The 23030-nt window shown below is 37.4% G+C and overlaps 1 protein-coding gene across 6 annotated transcripts in view; it reads right to left on the bottom strand.

Annotated features, from left to right (window-relative positions):
* Nucleotides 1-19736, bottom strand: part of PARL (presenilin associated rhomboid like) — a 51681-nt gene extending 31945 nt beyond the window's left edge. For 3 of the 6 annotated variants that reach the window (XM_011382572.2, XM_023526211.1, XM_023526216.1), the window contains exons 1-4: nucleotides 19556-19736; nucleotides 9249-9444; nucleotides 8627-8767; nucleotides 5752-5800 (exon numbers count right to left, since the gene is read on the bottom strand). In XM_011382572.2, coding sequence (XP_011380874.1) covers nucleotides 5752-5800; nucleotides 8627-8767; nucleotides 9249-9444; nucleotides 19556-19680 — 511 coding nt within the window. In that variant the 5' untranslated portion in view covers nucleotides 19681-19736. Of the gene's footprint in view, nucleotides 1-2875; nucleotides 2925-5751; nucleotides 5801-8626; nucleotides 8768-9248; nucleotides 9445-19555 lie in introns of all 6 variants that reach the window. The other 3 variants (XM_011382590.2, XM_023526212.1, XM_011382580.2) reach the window with 3 other exon arrangements.
* Nucleotides 19737-23030: the final 3294 nt, after the last annotated feature.

Below are 23030 nucleotides of genomic sequence, written 5' to 3'. Positions count from 1 at the left end.
CCTGAAAGCTGAAAAGGTAGGAGAAGTACTCTCTTTGGCATTGCCTGGGGACCTCCAGTACAGGCTTTAAAGCCTTGCAGATCAAGGCAATAGAACATAGGACTAGCTGAATTGTAAAAGCACCGGGAACAAGTTTCACTTTGAAGGATGCAAACTGATGCTCCACCTTCATCCCTCAAATACCAAGTGAACTTGTAAAAACCTTTTTTTCAGAGCAATGTGAAGTTTGGGGAGATATTTCTGTGTAACAATAAAGACTAAGACCAAAAACAAAACAAACAAAACAAAACCGAAAGAAAAGGATAAGACTAGTTCTCTAGCACATCTTGAAAAACTGATTCTTAGGAACAGGTTGAGATAGAGAACCAAAAATTACGGACTCCAAACCTGATATCAGCTCAAAGGGAGGATTTTCACTTCACCACTGACTCTATCTAAACAACACAAGAAATTAAAGGTATCCCTTATGATTTGAACTGTTCTTATCCAAGCCTAGGAATCAAAGAAATATAAATAAATCTGAGATACCACTGACTATCTCAAGCTTAGAAATCAAATGCATTTGGATAAAACATTTTGCTATATGAACTTGCAATATATAAAATCTTGCCATCCAAATAAGCCCATTTGATTCAGATGCTAGGGAATCTTTACATGAAATGTTTGGAATAATAGTGAGAAATCTTTAACCTACTAGAGCTTTCACGCTGCCATTGTCTAGGTATAAATACTAAAACAAAAGCAGCACACTAGTCTCACAGAGCTTTGAAATTCTGTCAGTGGCTTGCTAAAGACTTGTCAAGTTCTTTCAAAATATCAAAAGAAACAAAAATTAACACTTAGAAAACATCTACAATCCAAGGAAAAGAGTAAGTAGTACAGAGTGAATCTGTCACCCCATAAATTTATCTTCAATTAAAACCAGGAGCTGAGCCATCCTCACATAAGACCAGCCTAAGGAAGCAACTGGGAGAGCTAAGGTAAGGGGAAGCAACTGGGAGAGCTAAGGTAAGGTAAGGTAAGAACTGGCACCTCTGAAAAGAGGTGAGATATAACTAAAGCACAAATTTATTAACCATGAGAATCTCAGTGTATAGTTAATTATTAAGCATCACTAACAAATATGAAATTAGAATTATTGCTACCAGAATAATTACTCCCCCCAAGAGAAGCTTGAGGCAACACAACAAAACAGATTCAAAGAGCATTTCCTCAGCCTTTAAAAGTCACATAGATAATCTGACAATAAATATTTAAGATCTTTAGCATGATCATTCACATTTATGTGGTTCAAAGTGCTTTACACTCAAGTTACTAGTTAGATCATGTTTGTCTCTCTCAACTGCTATGTCCTTCATGCCAAATGACCGATTTGCCTAAAAATTAAAAAGAAGGGTTGGCAAAAAAATTCTGAGTTTTAATTATATATCGACTTCTTTGAATAAACTATTTACTGGCATGAGAAAAGTTTTAAATTCTGATCCCAGGTTTCCTCAAATGTTAAATGGCATAATATCTTCACCATATTCAAAGAACACCAGGAATCAACTAATTTTGAGATACTCTGAAACTACAGAAGGACATCAAAACTTTGCTATTCTAAGGAAATGCTGTTAATTTTGCTTACTTTCAAAACAAAAACCCAAAACCCATTAATCCTAATGGAAACAGATGTGCTATTATAGAGCTATCTTTAAGTTATATTAAGACTTCATTGGCTAATCAATTCTACAGTACAGCATATACCTCTGAAAAATCTCAATCTTTTGATTCAAGATCCCTTTCGACATTCATTGACTCAACAGACTGAGTGCTTGTACTGTGTATTGTATGCTAAGTGCCATAACAAAATGGAAAATCTCATCCTTGTCCTCAAGGATCCTACATGTACAATTATGTAAGGCAAGTTGTGTTATAAATGATTAAAAGGTACAATGAATTCAGAAAAAGGATGCACTTCCTGTAGGAAGCAATGTCTGAACTATAAGCTTAAAGACTGGATCAGGTTTCAAAAAAGAAACAGAAAAATTGGACCTCTCAGATAGAGGAAACATCTTGAATGAAGATAGCACCTTTTCTCTACTTAGGTAGGTCCAGAGAATTAAGCATACCATTAAGTCAAACCATATTTGAGAACAAGCAATATTTTGCTATTTCCTTAGGAAGGTTTCTTTTCTATCTGCATGATTGTTCAAGAACTTTCAAATCCATTTCCCCAAATTTCTCGAATAACTAAGTCCATAAGATATTACAAAAGTGTTACCCTGAAGAGTCAGATTTGTCTCTCCATAAAACTTTACAAAGAACAAAAATAAATTATCATGATGAAATCCATGGCATGCTCCTTACATTTAAAGAGGATTTCATAAACAGCATGGTAAGTAAAGAGAAAATTGGCTTTAGAATGACAGACCTAGATTTTGAAACTCAGTTCTACTACTTACTAGCTGTGTGACCTTCGAAAAGTTTCTTCTCTGAAAGCCAGTTTCCTTGTCTGTAAAAATGGAAATAACTAACCTGTAAGCAACCCTGTGGAGTAGGGAGAGAATATATAAAGCATTCTACATAAAGAAGGTACTTAATGTCCCCTTCAGTTTCTTTAATAGAAGTAATAATTACTCATAACCTATTTCACAAGCCAAGATTCTACAACAAAGATGGATCAAAATAAGAAAATAACTGACCCAGAGCATCATGTATGCTTTTATGCCACACTACTTTTTATAGTGTTATATTAGCCTGAAGGTACAGAGACTCCCTATGTGTTCTAAACCACTGGTGAACATGGTACAAAAGCCATTGACTGTGACATACTGTACCTTTTGGTTTGATTTCTCTTCCCTGGAATGGCTAAAACGTGTAAGCTAACACAAACCTGTCACAGTCCGCTGGCCATCGCTTAGGTTATTCCACCACTTGTTAATCTGAAACAGAAGGAAAATTGCATATCACCACATAGTAAATACTTTCAGCCTAAGAAAATGAAAATCCAGAAGGAAAATGCTTTCTGCATATAAAAACCACTGGTGAACAACAGATATAATAAATATGTTAAAGTAGAAAGCACGGGTGCTTTATAGTAGACAGCCTACAATCTCTATGCAGAGCCACTGATTAGCTCTGTGATCTCAAATTACTTCTAAACTTCAGTTTCCTGGTTATAAAATGGAGATAAGTAATGGATACCTAGCAGTACTTTTCTGAGGAATTCCAACAACATAAAGCACTTACTCCGCTATTAGACATAGATCGTATCAAGTAAGTGATTATTCACCAAGGTCTAGTCTAGTTTTAAAATTTTAACTGAGAGTATTTTTTATTAAAATTGTTTTCTTTGGTAACTTTTTTTAACCTTGAATTTCTTTCTGTATTTGTATACAAAGTGATTCAATTTCATAGTTAGAATGTTTTTTATTTAAAAATTTTAATCATGGAAAACTTCAAACAGATTTGAAAAGGTAAAGAGACTAGTATAATGAACCCCTATCATCCAGCTTCAGTGAGGACTGACACATGGGCAACTTTGTTTCATCTAGTCCCCTTTCTCTCCCTTCCCTCCAGCTCACTGATTACTATAGAGCAAATCCTAAGCATATTGCATCCATAAAAATTTCAGTGTGTATCTCTGAAAGATTAGGATTCTGTCTGTCTCCTAAACTTCAGTGAGTGGGAGGGAAGGTCCTCGCTCACCACATACAGCATGTAGTAGGGACACTTAGAAAACATCTAAAATCCAAGGAAAAGAGTAAGTAGTACAGAGTGAATCTGTCACCCCATAAATTTATCTTCAATTAAAACCAGGAGCTGAGCCATCCTCACATAAGACCAGCCTAAGGAAGCAACTGGGAGAGCTAAGGTAAGGGGAAGCAACTGGGAGAGCTAAGGTAAGGTAAGGTAAGAACTGGCACCTCTGAAAAGAGGTGAGATATAACTAAAGCACAAATTTATTAACCATGAGAATCTCAGTGTATAGTTAATTATTAAGCATCACTAACAAATATGAAATTAGAATTATTGCTACCAGAATAATTACTCCCCCCAAGAGAAGCTTGAGGCAACACAACAAAACAGATTCAAAGAGCATTTCCTCAGCCTTTAAAAGTCACATAGATAATCTGACAATAAATATTTAAGATCTTTAGCATGATCATCCACATTTATGTGGTTCAAAGTGCTTTACACTCAAGTTACTAGTTAGATCATGTTTGTCTCTCTCAACTGCTATGTCCTTCATGCCAAATGACCGATTTGCCTAAAAATTAAAAAGAAGGGTTGGCAAAAAAATTCTGAGTTTTAATTATATATCGACTTCTTTGAATAAACTATTTACTGGCATGAGAAAAGTTTTAAATTCTGATCCCAGGTTTCCTCAAATGTTAAATGGCATAATATCTTCACCATATTCAAAGAACACCAGGAATCAACTAATTTTGAGATACTCTGAAACTACAGAAGGACATCAAAACTTTGCTATTCTAAGGAAATGCTGTTAATTTTGCTTACTTTCAAAACAAAAACCCAAAACCCATTAATCCTAATGGAAACAGATGTGCTATTATAGAGCTATCTTTAAGTTATATTAAGACTTCATTGGCTAATCAATTCTACAGTACAGCATATACCTCTGAAAAATCTCAATCTTTTGATTCAAGATCCCTTTCGACATTCATTGACTCAACAGACTGAGTGCTTGTACTGTGTATTGTATGCTAAGTGCCATAACAAAATGGAAAATCTCATCCTTGTCCTCAAGGATCCTACATGTACAATTATGTAAGGCAAGTTGTGTTATAAATGATTAAAAGGTACAATGAATTCAGAAAAAGGATGCACTTCCTGTAGGAAGCAATGTCTGAACTATAAGCTTAAAGACTGGATCAGGTTTCAAAAAAGAAACAGAAAAATTGGACCTCTCAGATAGAGGAAACATCTTGAATGAAGATAGCACCTTTTCTCTACTTAGGTAGGTCCAGAGAATTAAGCATACCATTAAGTCAAACCATATTTGAGAACAAGCAATATTTTGCTATTTCCTTAGGAAGGTTTCTTTTCTATCTGCATGATTGTTCAAGAACTTTCAAATCCATTTCCCCAAATTTCTCGAATAACTAAGTCCATAAGATATTACAAAAGTGTTACCCTGAAGAGTCAGATTTGTCTCTCCATAAAACTTTACAAAGAACAAAAATAAATTATCATGATGAAATCCATGGCATGCTCCTTACATTTAAAGAGGATTTCATAAACAGCATGGTAAGTAAAGAGAAAATTGGCTTTAGAATGACAGACCTAGATTTTGAAACTCAGTTCTACTACTTACTAGCTGTGTGACCTTCGAAAAGTTTCTTCTCTGAAAGCCAGTTTCCTTGTCTGTAAAAATGGAAATAACTAACCTGTAAGCAACCCTGTGGAGTAGGGAGAGAATATATAAAGCATTCTACATAAAGAAGGTACTTAATGTCCCCTTCAGTTTCTTTAATAGAAGTAATAATTACTCATAACCTATTTCACAAGCCAAGATTCTACAACAAAGATGGATCAAAATAAGAAAATAACTGACCCAGAGCATCATGTATGCTTTTATGCCACACTACTTTTTATAGTGTTGTATTAGCCTGAAGGTACAGAGACTCCCTATGTGTTCTAAACCACTGGTGAACATGGTACAAAAGCCATTGACTGTGACATACTGTACCTTTTGGTTTGATTTCTCTTCCCTGGAATGGCTAAAACGTGTAAGCTAACACAAACCTGTCACAGTCCGCTGGCCATCGCTTAGGTTATTCCACCACTTGTTAATCTGAAACAGAAGGAAAATTGCATAGCACCACATAGTAAATACTTTCAGCCTAAGAAAATGAAAATCCAGAAGGAAAATGCTTTCTGCATATAAAAACCACTGGTGAACAACAGATATAATAAATATGTTAAAGTAGAAAGCACGGGTGCTTTATAGTAGACAGCCTACAATCTCTATGCAGAGCCACTGATTAGCTCTGTGATCTCAAATTACTTCTAAACTTCAGTTTCCTGGTTATAAAATGGAGATAAGTAATGGATACCTAGCAGTACTTTTCTGAGGAATTCCAACAACATAAAGCACTTACTCCGCTATTAGACATAGATCGTATCAAGTAAGTGATTATTCACCAAGGTCTAGTCTAGTTTTAAAATTTTAACTGAGAGTATTTTCTATTAAAATTGTTTTCTTTGGTAACTTTTTTTAACCTTGATTTTCTTTCTGTATTTGTATACAAAGTGATTCAATTTCATAGTTAGAATGTTTTTTATTTAAAAATTTTAATCATGGAAAACTTCAAACAGATTTGAAAAGGTAAAGAGACTAGTATAATGAACCCCTATCATCCAGCTTCAGTGAGGACTGACACATGGGCAACTTTGTTTCATCTAGTTCCCTTTCTCTCCCTTCCCTCTAGCTCACTGATTACTATAGAGCAAATCCTAAGCATATTGCATCCATAAAAATTTCAGTGTGTATCTCTGAAAGATTAGGATTCTGTCTGTCTCCTAAACTTCAGTGAGTGGGAGGGAAGGTCCCTGCTCACCACATATAGCATGTAGTAGAGCTTTCCAGGACTTTCACTCCCCATGTTATACTTATGTATTATTTCAATTTCCTTTAATGGGTATAGATTTTATGTTTTATAATCTATAATTTGTTTATAATAAATAAATCCATTTTTGGGTGAAGATTATGTTTATGGTTTGTTTCATTTCTCATCATTCTAAAAAACCATTTGTATAAAACTTTATAGTGCAGACGTGCTGAATCTGGGATTATGGAATAGGTCAGTTTTACTATTTCTCAAACATATTGTACTGAATAAAAATCACTGCTACTTATTGTAGTTTTCAGCTACAAGTATTATCATTTATTGTTCTTCTGACATAAAACCTCTCTAAATCAGGGAAGGCTCATGCTTCTTATATAAGTGTCTATGGGGAAACAAGGTGGAATGAATCCTCCTCTTTATTTAGAGGAAACTTTCTTTAGGAAAAAGAAAACCCAAGGCTGCCCTCTCAGGCTCTTGCTGGCCAGGATTAAGTTCCTAGGAAGGAAAAAACTAAAGAGGACACTGACCTTCTCTCCAAATTGGAGAGGTAGTGTGCTATTTAAAAAAAAAAAAAAAAAAAGGGTACTCAAAAACAAAATAGACCTGGATCCACATATTAGCTTCTGGCCTCAGTACTCAATAAGTATTGTCGAGTGAAAAAAAATTGTTTTATCTAAAAGGCAATATTTTTAAAAACATAATTAAAACAGAGCCATCCATTTGCATATGAAGTAATGAAAAGCTCTAAAAGCTCTATATTTTACTTTCTTGCATCCACACTCCCTGAGTGCAGTTAGAAACACTCAACAGTGGGTATTTACCAGAGGGATGTAAACGTCGTATCACTGAGAATCTTTTTAAAATCCACATGGTATCTCTTACCCTTAAAGCTTAATTAAGTATTTTGAAAAACTCCCTGTGATTCTACTATGGAATAAGAATCAAAATAACTCAGCAAAGAGATGTAAGTGAAACAGTGACCCTTAAACTTTAGTAGGTCTGCTTCCTGGCATGCCCTTCTCTTCATGTGCCATGTCCAGACCCTACACAGTCTTCAAAGTTTAGCTCAGACATTACCATCTCCACAGACCACCCTCCTCCCTCCAGATGACAATGCTCTTCCACCTCTAAGTCTCCCTTACCCTTTCTCTGGCCCCTCAGGTACTCAGTACTTTCTGCCTTGGAGTTATCCAGGTCCATCCCTATCTCACTCACCTGCCTAGGGCCAGGTCTCATGCCTGTGTCCCCAGTACCCAGGCCTGCGGTAGGGTCAGTAGCCTGAGCAAAGAGAGGAAGGGCAATTCCCAAAGAGCTTTACTAAACTGTACTGTGAGTGTATCAAGGTTCCAGAGCCAGGTGGGCTCAGACTCTGCCCTGACTACTTGAGGAAAGGGGCTAGATGCAAGACCTGTTCTGCAGGAGCCTGAGCAATCACCCTCCCACTCAGCCGTTCATATGGGGCCTTTACCAGCCTGATGGGGTTGCTGTCCCTTCCCAGGACGGTTCCGCCAGGCCCTTGGTGCTGTTCTCCCAGGTTAGGTAGCAGGGGGTGAGAAGTAGCCAGGAGCACTGGCTTCTCCTTAAGGACTCTGGGCACAAGAGCGCTGGCCTCTCCCATGCTTACACTGTCCTTTGTACTTTTCTGGTGGCCCCAATGTGAGTCTCTGTACAAACAGCTATCTTCATTATTTTGTAAGAAATGACTTCTGTGAACCAAGTGCTTATGAAAATCTCAGCACCTAAAATAAAGTTCTAAATTTTAAGAGAGAAAAAAAAACTTTAGTAGGTCTGGGAGAGGCCTCAAAACATTAACAACTATCCCTTGTGATTCTTGATACACATGTGTAGAGGGACAAACTGCATGGGACACTGCCAAGTAAAACACTGCCAGATAGACAAAACATTAATAAATACTTGACTATAAAGAAGAATATTAACTGTACTGATTTCACATCTACTGATTTAATGCTGCCATTAACTAAAAACACTTTGCAAATAACCAGACTTCAAGAACTATGAACTAGAACAAAGAAAGGCATGTTTCCCTTTACCTCCTTTCTGAAGTCTCCTTCCTTTTGTGGTCTTATGCTATCCAACCAATCGGCTTTTATACCATCAAAATAACTCTGGACTCTGGATTTCAGTGATTCATATTGCCAAATAGCAGCTGATCCAAATGCACAGCCTGTAAACTATACAAAATATATTGCGGAAAAAAAAAAAAATTAAGAGAAATCTATACATAGTTTCAAGAATAATATTTCATTTTCATTGCTGTTTACAAACCAAAAGAAGGAACATATGGCACAGCGAAACCTATTAGGTGAAAAGCACATTTCATGTTTCCCATTTTCTTAACTTCGCAGTACCTTGGGGCCTATTTACAGCTAGATTTTCAAAGAAAATTCAAAATATCAACTTGCTATCACCTGAAACATTATACCAAATAAGAGGCCCATAAATTTCTTCTCTAGTACTTATATAAGTGAACCAGATTCTAACAGCAATTATTAAATTTATGTTCTCCTGTAATCATTCATGACCCCACGTACCCAGATCCTTTTGTCTCCCCGCCACTTCTACTTGTCTTTAAGGAAGCCCAAACAGGTAAAATAGTACTTTAACACTACACCTGCAGCAAGGTAGGTAACACCTAGTGATGTGAGCTCTTACCCCAACAGTAAAAAATAAAGGCTTTACAAGAGTCCTTATAGGATAGGGAGAAGGATAAAAAACTGTTTCTTCTACAGGAGGAATTAAAGCACTTCTCTTATATGCTTCACCACTTGTTCCTGTGTCTGATCTTCGAGGTTCAACCTTCCTGGGTGCTTTTCTGAATCCGCATTTTTGCTGAATAAAAAAGTTAAACCTATAGGAGAAAACAACAGATTAGAAACAGAGTGGCATCTTGCAAACATCAGCCACTTGCGCCTCCCCACTTGGCCTGTATCGTCACCATCTCAACAGCCTCCAAAAAGACAAGATTCCTACTCCTAGGTAGAACTCAAAGTCAAATAACTGAACTATGCCTTTCTGGAAAAGGGGAGACACAAAGTATGGTAACTTTAGAGGGACTTGTTTGGGCTGTTACTGTGTATCCATCCTCCAAGGTCTACAGTCCTGTAAAAAGCTGAAGAACTCTAGGAGAGTGAGGGAATGGATGAAAAAGGTGAATGAGATTAAGAAGTACCAACTGCCAGTGATAAAATTAGTCACAGGGATGTAATATACAGCATAGGAAATATAGTCAATAATATCGATAATAACTACGTATGATATTATTGACTGTGGTGATCACTTCGTAAGGCAAACGTCTAATCACTATTTTGTATACCTGAAACTAGTAATAACATTGTATGTCAACTATAATTACAAATATATATATTTTTTTAATGAGAAAGCAAAGTGAAGAAAAATGGATGTGAAAAAGAAAAAAGGCTAGAGAATGCTAAATTGTAAGTTTGAATTAGCACAGTATGGCTGTTATTTTGTTTGAAATTTGGTCAATTTCTAGAGCAAACATTTAAATGTAGGTATTATCCTTGAAGTCACTCCAAACTGAAATAACTATTTCCCTGAATAAGAACTGACCATTATAAATTGATGGATATTCCCCCACTAATCTCCCTATTCATTTCGCTACCAGTTTTGGGGACACCACCAAATGTTTTGTAAAGGGTTTAATTGTTTGAGTCCCTATAGCTTGACCTCCTCAAAACATCTGACACTACTAATTACACCTGTCAGCATCTAACTCCTGTAAGACTGCATTCCCTGCTTTTCAAATTCACTTTCCTGGTGGCTTCCACTTTTCTCCTTTCCCTTAGTAACAGATTTGCTTAAAGAATCCAATAGTTCCTATACACACTCTCCATTCAAACTCAACCCATATAAATTCCTGAAGCTTTTTTTTTTTTTTAATTTGTAAAACTGTAACTTCCCCTAGGTAGACAATGTAGAGGCCCCTTCCTGTTTGTTTTCATTGTACTTTATAAATATAGTATCTTCCTAGACTCACAGCTCCTTTAAAGCAGAAATCAGACAGGCCTTCTCACCTCTGTAATCCAGCCCCCTGAAACACTGTGGTTGAGTTAAAGACTTCATTTCTGTGGCCGGGATGACTTCTAAGCATGTAAATGACCCAAATATATTTCTTTAGTCCTAACTTCAATTTTCTTGTCTTGTATTTCCAACTATAATATATTAAGTTTTTCCACTTTGCTATGCTCCCCATTACTTTAATACCCATCCCCGTCTACGAACAGCTCCATTTTCTGACTTTTGCATTCTTTCAGTGGGACCACAATTCTCTCAATCACTTGGGTTAAAAATCCTGAAGTCATCTGAGTTCTCTATTCTACTGTCCAATTAAAAACCAACCCTGTCAAATAAAAAAATTTTTTTTCATTCCTAGTCTAGTCCCTTACCTCATGTCTGGATTACAGCAACAGCTTACCTAACTTCAAATTTTTTTTTTTTAATATGTTACATGTTCTTCCTCTTTCCTCATATTACTTCTCCTCAAACACTCTATCAGAGCCAAAAATCTCTCCCTAATTCCAATATAACTCTTCAGCTCATCCCATCTGGCTTGGAATAGTCTACCATTTCCTAACAGATCTCATTGTTTCCAATATTACCCTAATCCAATTCATCCTCCAAATTTTATTAAACACATAGTATCATTTCCCTGCTTTAAACCCCATAATTTCTAAGCACCCTCTCAAACTCGGCAGTGCTACTCCCTTGTTCTGGTACATCTTTCCCTTTGGTAACTTTTGTGCCCTTTGGAATTCAAGTTATCTCCCCCTCCAGAAAGCCTTTCTTAACTTCCCCAGGCTGGGTGTCTCCTTTGTACTCCTAAAGCATCTAGTATATACTTGTATACCTATCTCAATTATTGCCTGTACCACAACTAGATTATCACTTCCACATTCTTTGTATCTCTACCACCAAGCCCAGCCCCTAATAAAGAAAAGGTCAATTACCTGTTAGAAGGGGTCAAGAACACTGTTAGTTTTATTTTGAATAACTGAAAAGAAAGTGGTACTATTCACTAAGACAAAGAAAATCACAGGCACCAAAAAAGGAAACTGGAAGATGAGAGATGAACAATTTCCTCTTCAGTACTGTTTAAAATGCTTGTGGTCAAGGCAGCTCTATTCTAATAGCTAAAAATTGGAACTTAAATTTCCATGAAAGGGGAAAGGATAAACTGTGGTATATTTACACAATGGAGTAATACTTAGCAAAAAACTACTGATCACACATCATAGATGAATCTCAAAGACATTATTGAGCAAAAAGAGTCAAACAAAAGAGTACATACTATGGTATTGTGTGATTCCACTTATAAATATGAAGCTGAAGAACAGGCAAAAATACTCTATGGTGATAATAATCAATAGTGGTTGCCTGAAGTGGTGAGACTTGGCTGGAAAGGGGCAAGAGGGAACTTTCTAGAGTGATGGAAATTATCTTTAGGTGATGGTTGCACAGGTGTATACATTTGTCAGAATGCATGGGCTATACACTTAATAATTATATATTTTACCATATGTAAATTCTAACACAGGATTATTTTTAGAACTTGGACATCCAGGTGGTGACTAGTAGGCATCCGGAAACAAATGAAACTCAAAAATGGTATAGCTACTACTACTTGCTTAGAATGCTCTTTCTTCAGCACTCTTGAGTCCACTCTCTAGTTCAACTTCTCAGAAATCACATGGTGAGGATGGTGATAATTTGCCTTAAAACTTATAATAATCCAGAATTTGTACTTCCAAATAAGTGCTGCTCCTTTCAAAGAAATCCATTTTGGGAAGCGATATACTTATTCAAACAATGCAACTGTTGCTCTGAAAGGCTCTGAACTGTTACCAGTCTTATGAATATTCTTTAGCAAATACTGTTGAATAGCTAACCCCACATCTATTTCTATTTCTATTCTTTTGCTTGCTTTGTCTACAGAGCTAATAATTATCTTCCCTTTTCCAGCCTCCTCTATAACCATATTACAGAGTCTGACAAAAAGAGACTTAAGAATTTTTTAGAAGCCTCTTGGAAAGGTTTTACTAATCTGATAAAAATGGATATATCACTGATGTTGCAACCCTCTCCCTTATTTTTGCCTTGAATAAGGATGTAATGCCTAGAGCTGAGACAGTCAGCTTGAATGCCAAGAGGAAGGCCAAGGGATTCAGATACTAACCTTGACATTTTCTGAGCCACTGAGCAAAGACAGTAGCCAGATTGGACCTGCTTCCAATCATCTTATGCTAAATACCTTTATTTATTTAAACAATATATTTATAGCCAAAGGCATGCCTAGCTGATAACATCTTTAAAGTGTCAGATGTTAATCCTTTGCAATTGCATTTGATTTTTTATTAACTATCCCAAAATTACTTGGAGCTAGGTCTAGTAAATAAAGTAACACCACCACTTTGGGCCAAAAAATAAAAGAAAAATGTGACAAAGTGATGGGAATATGCTTCCATTAAAGATCACAAATTGTAACCAGTGTTGTTGGTTTCTGGTATCAATTTTTTTATTAGACCAAGAAATAGGAAAGATGAGATTCCTTTATATCTCCAATAGCTTAACACTACAGGATATGTACTCACCCAGTTCTAATGAAAGATTACTTCTACAGCTCATCGACTCATTTAAGATTCTGAAGCACAATGCTTGAAAAGAAATACACACACACCAGGTTGGGAATATGGACTTGAAGTAAAGCCAGACCTTTTGCGTAGAAAAATACGTACCTTGAGAATCTGAACAGAAGTGTAAGCCTCAGGATACCACGAACATGTTATACAAGGTGGACCCAGAGTTAACTTCAGATGCAGATACGTATATTAAGAATATATGTACTGGGAATACAGTTGGACATACAGAACATGTTGGATAGAAATACTATGTTTTGGCTCATTGAACATCTATTCCTATTACCTAGGGTACATTCATATGCTACAAGGACTAAAAAGCTAAAAACTGTATTTCCCAGGTATCCTTATAGTTAGGGTTCCAGATGAGATCAGGGTCCGCTAATCAGATACACTGGCAGAATACACTGATGTGAGAACTGAGTTTGGTGACCAGGAAGGATATGAGGCATCAATTTTGCTAGTGAAAATAATGGTAGAGGTAGCATACTTATACTCTGGTCAGGAGATCCTGTTTGGCAACAGCTTCTCCAGTTGTCTCATTATTTATTATTGCATAACAAACTGCTCCAAATCTTAATTGCTCTAAAACCATAATTTATCCTTTCTCATAGTTCTGTAAGTTAGTTGCCCTCAGCTGGGCAGTTCTTCTGAGGAGCTTGAGTGCGGTCACTCATGCAGCCAGTCATTTGATTGCTCAGATGGAGCTGGAGTATAAGATGCCCTCACTCCCATATTTGAAGCCTTAGTACTGGTTGTCAGCTGGCCATCTCTCTCCAAATGGTCTCTTAGTAATCAACAGTCTAGCAGGGGCTTTTACCATGGCAGTGGGAGTGTTCCAATAGGCAAAAAGCTAGAACTACAAGGCTCTAGAGGCCCAGACTCTGGACTTTGCACATTACTTCTGCCATATGCTATTACTGGTCAAAGCAAGTCACAAGGCTAACCCAGCTTCAAGCAATAGGGAAACAGATTCCAACTGTGGATGAGGAGCTGCAAATTATCGTGGCCATGTTTTTAAATCTACCACCCCAGAAAATAAATAAATAAAGATAAAAATAAACAAACGAATAAATACACCTACCACCTCAGTTGTGGCAGAGGCAGTTATAACTCCGAAAGTTAGTCTAGAACACCAATTCTCAATCTTGGTTCCTGAAGATCAGCAAAATATGCCACTTGGTCAAATGGATTATTTTGAACTGAAGGCAACCGAGGAGCAATACAAAGGGAGGCTGTGTCCTGCCCCTATTTGCCTGAAAGCAGGATATAAATTTGTAAAGATGTACCCACTCTCCCCTCTATACCAGGAAGGACAGAAGTTAATCATGAGACAACTTGAAACCCTTATGAGCCCAGAGAAGGCACCAGAGGAATCTGGATAACAAACTTTACTAACTAGCCCTTATCTTCTATCAGTTCCCTACTACAGTACCTTCCCACAATTTGCTACCGTAGAAACTCAAAGTCCTTTCCATTTGTCTTGTCATTTTTCTAAAACTTTGTTGTTCTTTTGTTAAAATGCCCAAGTTCTAACCACCCCTTTGGATTACTCATCACTGAGTACACCCATGTATGCACTATGCGCATGTTCATAAACTTGGTTTTTCCCTTGTAATTTTTTGTCAGTCTGCTTTACAGGGCCTCAGCAAATGAATCTAAGATTGGTAAAGGCAAAACAGCTTTCCCTTCCTTATACTACACATTAGAATTGCCTGGTGAGCTCTTAAACATACAGGCATATCTCATGTTATTATACTTTACAGGTACTGCATTTTTTTTTTAAATAAATTGAAGGCAATACCCTCCACCAGCAAAAAGATTAAGACTCACTTTATTGCAATACTATGGTGATGTGGAACATAAACCACAATATTTCCGAGGTATGCTGTACTTAAAAATACTATGGCTCCACTTCATACCAATTAAATCAGAATCTCCAAGGGTGGAACTGAGGCACCAGCATTTTTTAAGAGCTCCCCAAGGTGATTCTCATGTGTAGCCAGCGTTGCAATCTAACACGAGTTTGGAAAAAACTTCAGTGTACATAGAAATCACCTGGGGACCTTGTTAAAATCGGATTCTAATTCAGTAGGTCTGGGGTGGAGTAAATCTGAAATTCTGCATTTCTAAACAAGCTCTTAAATTATAAATTGACAAACCATGGCCTGCAGGGTGGATTTGGCCCTCCAGCTAAGAATGGTTTTTGCATTCTTAAAAAGTTGAAGAGAAAAGAATATGTGGCAGAGACCATGTGAATGGTGCGCTATGCTCTACCTAGCCTTCTACAAAATAAGTTTGCTAACCCCTGTCCTAGATGAGGCCTAAACTGCTGGTTCTTGAACCACTTTGAATAGCAAGGAGCTAGAACCTAACTCCTCACAAGTCCATCCATGTTTCTAGTTAAATTATAATGGTTCTCTACAGGTTAATCCTATCTGACTAGCATTAACAAAAATTTGGATTTGTAACACACACACCCCCTCCCCCCAAAGAAAAGAATGTCAAATGTCAATAGAAAAGTTTCACTAGGGGTGACAATAGTGAGCATTTTTGGCTGCCTCCCAGGATCCATGACCTCTTTTCCTCTACTAACAGTACCCTGGAATTTCCAGGCATTTGGTTTGAGGAGGCACACGAAGCTCCTGACTGGCTTAAGCCAGCCTACACATCCCATTCCCTACCACATCAAGGGCTTCCTCACAGCCACACTCCCAGTCCCACCAGCACCAGGAATGTTGGCTAGGTCATTTCTAGGTGACAGAAATTTTTTTTTTAACTCTGTTATAATCTTTTGTATATGTGGTCCATCACTGACCAAAATGGCATTATGCAGCACATGACTATTGGGGAAGTGAACTTTTTCTGCTGGATTTGAACCTAAAAGTATATAGCCCCACGAGCTGCTGACCGCTATTTTACAACATCGAGATAGCATGTTGGGAGAATAAACCAACATTTAGGAAGCAGAGCCATGCTACGGGAAAACAATGGAATCCTGGTGACAATCTGAAACACTGAATCTTGCCTCATCAGAAGTCAGTGCTACCCCTGGACTTTTTAATTGCATAAACCAATAAATTCCCCTCAATTGCTTAGGTTGGTTAGAGCTGGGTTTCTGTTGGTACAAGGATGCTCTTAAAGGTAATAAGTACTTCATCACACATTATATGACAAGGTACATTCTGTTTTTAGGAAGCTTTTATTTTAAATTTCTTAAAATGCAAAACCAAACAGGAAAAACGTGATAAATGTCTCTATTTGCAAATGTCTGAGATCACATTTACAGGCTCGGGTTCTTTAGCTCTACCCATGCAAATGGGTACATAAGATGGAAAAATAAATGACTTAATAGGTTACTTATCTCAAACAACTTTGGAAAACAAAGTGAAAAAACACAAATGGAGGTCAGCAGAAGTATAAAACTCATGAAGACAGATTTTGTAGCTTTGCTGCTTTGATTCTACCAAGAATCACTAGTGATTTGTGAAAGCAATCTAACGTGTTCAAACTGAGAAGATCTCATGAATACCTGATTTACCACCAGCCACACAACTGTTATGGTTCAGTTTTTAAAACATGGTCTCATAACTTTTAAATAGAAAAAGTCACATTTATATATGTATTGGCTCAAGGGTGAGTTAAGCCTCATGATTTGTTTTTAAGGTGTGAGGATAAAGACAATGTAATTTAGATATATGTACAAATCAGCACTAATGTTTGTTACTTAGTATCTGTGTGAATAAACTGAATAGACACCGCCTAATGTAAAGATGTATCCATCCAAGGATACACACAATAGACAAGATGTATCCATCCATGGATACACACAATAGATTCATCCCACTTAAAAGAAAAGAGATGTGTTTAGGGGAGAAGGGAATTCTACATAAACTCTTGCATGCCAAAATTATTTTAAGACCCATCTTGAGCTAACAGATGTTGAATTAAACAGGGAAAATAATTGAATATACCTGTTACTAATTTGTCAAGTATTTTACCTAAATATATTTTAAGACTGACATCCCAATCTAAAAAATTTAAGTTCTGTGTAAGTGCTCCAGTCAGCTATTTTCTTCTCTTAGTTTCATACAACTGACAAATTATAGGGGCTTCTCTCAAATCTAAACCATTTTCAAAAGTTTTGACAGAAGTTTGATAATGGTAAAGTTTCTGTTAAGAGTCAGATAGTATATTTTAGTCTTTGTAAAGAACAACTTAAATCTGCTGCATATTATTGTTTTGCTCTGCAACGCTTTAAAAATTTAAAAACCATTCTTTGCTGGTGGGCTGCCTTGGGCCCGCTCAGTAGTTTGCCCAAGTTTTGTATCACCACCTGCAACAATTGTAAAAAAAAAAAAAAAAAAAAATGCAATTCTCAGCCACACTTCAGGCCTATTACATCAGAATCATGAAGAATGGGCCCAAAACTCTGCTTTTTAACCATATCCCTGATTTCATTCTTCTGAATACTAATTTCAGAAGCACAGGAAGTCAAAGTAGACCTAATAAAGTGATACATGGTAACTTATGTTCCCTATTAACTTTCAAGTGCTTATTTCCATAAGCAAGTAGGCATATACTCTATTTCAGCCTTACCTGCATTTTCCTTAATGCACGTTTCTATGCAACCACAAAAATGTCATTTTCAAACTTTACAGAGAAATGGCAAACTCTAAAAAGATTAGATACTAATCAACATCACATCGTTTTTTTCAAATGGTCTCCTATTTTTACTAGAGGCTCCTCAATCATTTTTCTTTTGCCTTCCCTTCTTAATGCATATCTTTAATATTTAATACTTTTTGCCATATTCATTTTTCTTTCCCCTCAAGCCTGCAACTTTGTCCAAGATTTGAAGTAAACCAGGACCACTGAAATCCGTCACCTCCACATGACCTCATTCTCCACCTCCCCAGGAGTTTAAGATCAGTGCCACACAGTCCATGTTAAAGTGTACCATGAAGTTAAGGTATAATGTATGCATGTTTTTCACAAGTCCCTGATCCGATTCACTTGGAGTGCTTATTAGAACTACAGGTTATTCCACTCTTCTTTCCCCGCCTCCTCCTTCTGAGTTAATAGAACTGGGTAGATCCTGAGAATATATTCTACAAACGTTGCCAGTGATCTTTAAGATTAGGCAATGACTCCACCATATTGAAACCTCAATTATTTACCACTAGCTAGCCCCTGTGTTGATAAACACTTCATGTTCCTTGCTACCACTACCTGGTGGATTTCAAGGCATCAATCTAATCGAGTCAGAAACTGGGAAGACTGCAACTATGGATTAAAGAGCAGGAACAAGTTTCACAGCCAAATACATATCAATCAAAAGCTTGGACAGTTGGATTTTTCTATTCTCTCAATTTAGAAATGAATTATTCTAATGCAAAAGAAGCAAATACTGATAAATCATACTCTTCATACAGCTTCTACTCAAGAAGACTTGAATAATTTTCTTCCCAAATCATCTGGAATCCAAATAGGCCACTGACTCAATGCAAAAAAAAAAAAAAGCCTCTCCTATGACTCTGCAAGAGGCAAAATGATGCCCTCCTCTGATTCCATCTTCCTTTGGGCTCTATAAACGCTAAAGAAGGTAATTTGCAGAACAGGATTGATAAAGACTGATAGACAATAAAATCTCAGTTCTATCACTCTACCTGCTGTGTAACTACTTTACTCAAAAATAAGTGCAGGAATGGGTAGAAAAGGGTGAAGAGGAATAAGAGGTACAAACTTCCAGTTATAAAATAAGTCAAGGAGATGTACAACACAGGGAATACAGCCAATGATGACTTTGTATGGTGACAGACGGTTACTAGACATATTGTTGTGATCCTATTGTAAGGTATATAAATGTAGAAACACTATAATGTACATCTAAAACTAATATAATAGTGTATGCCAACTACACTTTTTTTAAAAAAGTGCACAACAAATAAAAAGACCAAAATGTTTTTAAAAACGAGTCCAATAACTTCCTCATGGGATTATGAGGCGTGGCAAGCAATAAACCTTCAGAGATTAGTTAGTTCCCCTTTCCCTCAAGTCCCTCCCGATGGGAAAGGCGACAGTGCCGGCTCACCGAGAGCCGGTCCTGGGCATGGTGGCGCGGCGCGAAGCGAGGACTGGACAGAGGAAGGCGAGAGAAGAAAGGGAGAGGGAGAGAAGAAGGAGCAGGTGAGGAGAGGGGTGAGCCTGGGGCAGCACCAGAGGCCTGCAGGGCCTCCGCCCCTGTGGATATGCGGCTGGAGTTGCGCGGCCGAGGGGCGAGAAGCCCGGAGTGACCGTCATTACCTGCGTCTGAGAAACCGCGGGGGGCCCTGGGCCTCAAAAAGCTCTTCGCAGCCGCGGCTGCCCCCCAGCGGAGCCCAAGTCTGGCCGCAGCCCCAGCCTCTCTGCGCCCAGCCTCGCCACGCCATCTTTCCAACCTCTGCCCCACCATGGCCCGACCTCGCCAACCCCTGCCTCAAACCACTTCCGGGGCGAATGAAGAACCATAGAGCGCCGAGGAGCAGCTTAGAGCGCCCCCGCGCGGCTGAGCCGAGGCCGGACCGACTGGAGGGACCCGGGACCCGCCGTCGGGCTGCGGATTTTCCCAACCGCTAAATCCGGACCTAGGAGGAGAGTGGGAGGGCGGCCCCGCCTTCACTCCATTTGCAGGTGAGGCCCAGAGGAAAAAGAGGAGAGAAAACTAGCATTTAATGAGTAATGCCATGTTCTAGACACTTTCCCTAAGTTGTTGCAATAATCCTCCCCAAACCCATTACATTAATTGACATTACTGTTTTTGCAGTGATTCGGAGGTTCAGAAAGTGCATGGAGGAAACGGCATAGCAACCCAAGTTTACTTAAATTACTATTTTTTTCTGCATCTCACCATTTCATGTTATGACAAACTTGAGAAAATGTGCTTCATATCTTTTAAGAAAAAGTCTACGCCTGAAATGAAAATCTGGATTCTAGATAAAATTCAAACTTCATGATTCAGCCCTCGCTACCTGTGAGTCAGCTTTATTTACTGCCAGTCTGTCACTCCCTTGGACCCTACCTGCAGCCATACTGAGTCACTTGCAGTTTCTGAAAGGCATCCGCTCCTTCCAAATTCCTACTTCTCCCAGTTCACATACCATTCTCACTGCTTGAGACACCTTTCCCTTCTCTCCCTTCTCAATCTACCTAAGCAACTTGTCCTTCAGACCAACGGCAATGATCACTTCTTTTAGAGCCTGTAAGGGAGGAAAAAATTTTCCTTGACCCTCTTAGGATCCCTACCAGGTCTGAAAATTAACTGACAGTAATGAATTAACAGGAGAAAAAGCACGCAAATTTTACTGAATTTTTCCAAGTACGTGGAATCTTCACAAGGGAATAAAATGAAATGACCAGAGCAGGAAGCTTTTATGCTCTTTAGACAAGAGAACAGTAATCTGTGAATAATTGACAAGACAATGACATGTGGGCTAGGGCTAGTCCACCTAGGGCTAAGTACTCCTTATCTTCCTTAACTAGTAGTGTAAGAATTAGTTTAACAAGGTTTGTGTCAGGATTGCTCTGGTGTCTCGTGTCTGGCCTCTGGGCTTGTAAGGATCTGTCTGCAGGAAGGAAGACATTTATTTCCTGCCTTTAGGGGGGACATTTTCTGCATTTACTGCTTCTTAATTGCCTTCAGTTCAAAATAACTTTTATATCAAAGAGGCATATTTTGGGATGACATATTCTGATTTCCTTTAAGGCCTTTCCTAGACCTTCACTCTAATTGAGATGACCTTCATTTGTGCTTTTATACTGCTTTTATATGCATATCACTATAATAGTACCATATCCATTACATAAATACTTATTAAGCATACCTACGGTATGTCAGACAATGCACTAATTCTGAGATGTACTTTAAAAGACATTGTCTCTGACCTCACAGAGATCCCTATTGGGGGAGAAGAGATCAAGTAAATAAACAGGCAATTACAATCCAATGGGAGAAGTGCTATTATCAGAGAAACAGGCTCTGTGGGAGTTTAGAGGAGGGAAAAATATGGGAGGCAGGGAGAAGGGTTTCCAGAGAAAATGATGGACAAAAATGCTGACATTATGGCTAATGCTATTGCTGTGAAAAATAAATTGCCCTTCATCTTTGACCCAAGAGTCTTATATTTTCTACCAGCATCCATAAAATTGTGTCAGGCTACCTTATTGTTTGTTGATTTTTTTTGATGATAGCCATTTTGACAGGTGTGGAGTGATATCTCATTGTGGATTTAATTTGCATTTCCCTGATGATTAGTGATGTTGAGCATCTTTTCATATGTCTATTGGCCATATGTATATCCTCCTTGGAGAAATGTCTATTCAGGTCCTCTGCCCATTTTTTAATCAGATTGTTTGGGTTTTTTTCGGTGTTAAGTTAGATGAATTCCTTATATATGTTGGATATTAACTCCTATCCAATGTATTATTGACAAGTATTTTCTCCTTCTTAGTAGGTTGTCTTTTCGTCTTGTTGATGGTTTCCTTCACTGTGCAAAAACTCTTCAGTTTGATGTAGTCCCATTTTTAAAATTTTTTTCTTTTGTTTCCTTTGCCCAAAGAGACATATAAAAATATATATATATATTACTAATATAATATCATTACATTACATAATGTAATGTCAAAATGTTTATTGCTTATGTTTTCTTCTAGGAGTTTTATGGTTTCGAGTCTTACATTTAAGTCAGTAATCCATTTTGAGTTAAATCTTGTATATGGTGTAAGAAAGTGATTCAGCTTCATTTTTTTTGCATGTGTCTGTCCAGTTTTCCCAACATCATTTATTGAAGAAACTGTCTATACACCATCATGAATACTTACCTCCTTTGTTACAGATTAATTGACATATGGGCATGGGTTTATTTCTGGGTCTCTATTCAGTTTCACTAATCTGTGTGTCTGTTTTTATGCCAGTACCATACTGTTTTGATTACTTTAGGCTTATAGTATAGTTCGATATTAGGTAACATGATACCTCCAACTTTGTTCTTTCTCAAGATGGCTTTGGTTATCGGGGTCTATATAAATTTTAGGATTATTTCTTCTTATTCTGTGAAAGATGCCATTGGTATTTTGATAAGTATTGCACTGAATCTGTAGATTGCTTTGGGTAGTATGGACATTTTAATAATGTTAATTCTTCCTATTCATGAGCACACTATATCCTTTCATTTATATGTACTTTATTCAACTTCTCTCTTCAATGTCTTATAGTTTTCCAAGTGCGGGTCTTTTACCTCCATGGTTAAATTTATTCCTAGATATTTTATTCTTTTTGATGCAATTGTAAATGAGATTGTTTTGTTAATTTCTCTTCCTGATAGTTTGTCATTGGTGTATAAAAATGCAATTGATTTCTAATTTTGTACTTTACTGAATCCATTTATTAGTTTTAATAGTTTTTTGGCGAATTCTTTAGGGTTCTCTATATATAGTATTATATTTAATGTAGTCTTATGTCATCCAAATGAGTTAGCATTATTATCCCCACTTTGCAGATGAAAAAAACTGAGGCTTATTGATATTCTGACACTTCTACTTTTGTGAGAAAGGAAGAAGTTTTCCCCTACAATTCTAGGTTCTTCCAGCTGGTTTTATAATCAAATAGACACAAGACAGATTAACAAGAGAAAATAACCAAATTTAATTGCACATGTATGTATGAAAACCCCACATAGATGAGAGAGTCAGAGACCCCACATAAATGAGAGGTTCAGAGACAGAAAGTTAAAGGAGGTTTATA

Source organism: Pteropus vampyrus, unplaced genomic scaffold, assembly GCF_000151845.1.
Source record: "Pteropus vampyrus isolate Shadow unplaced genomic scaffold, Pvam_2.0 Scaffold14, whole genome shotgun sequence".
In the NCBI taxonomy this organism is placed as follows: Eukaryota; Metazoa; Chordata; class Mammalia; order Chiroptera; family Pteropodidae; genus Pteropus; species Pteropus vampyrus.
The sequence above is the reverse complement of the archived record's forward strand: the minus strand, read 5'-3'. Positions and strand labels throughout refer to the sequence as shown.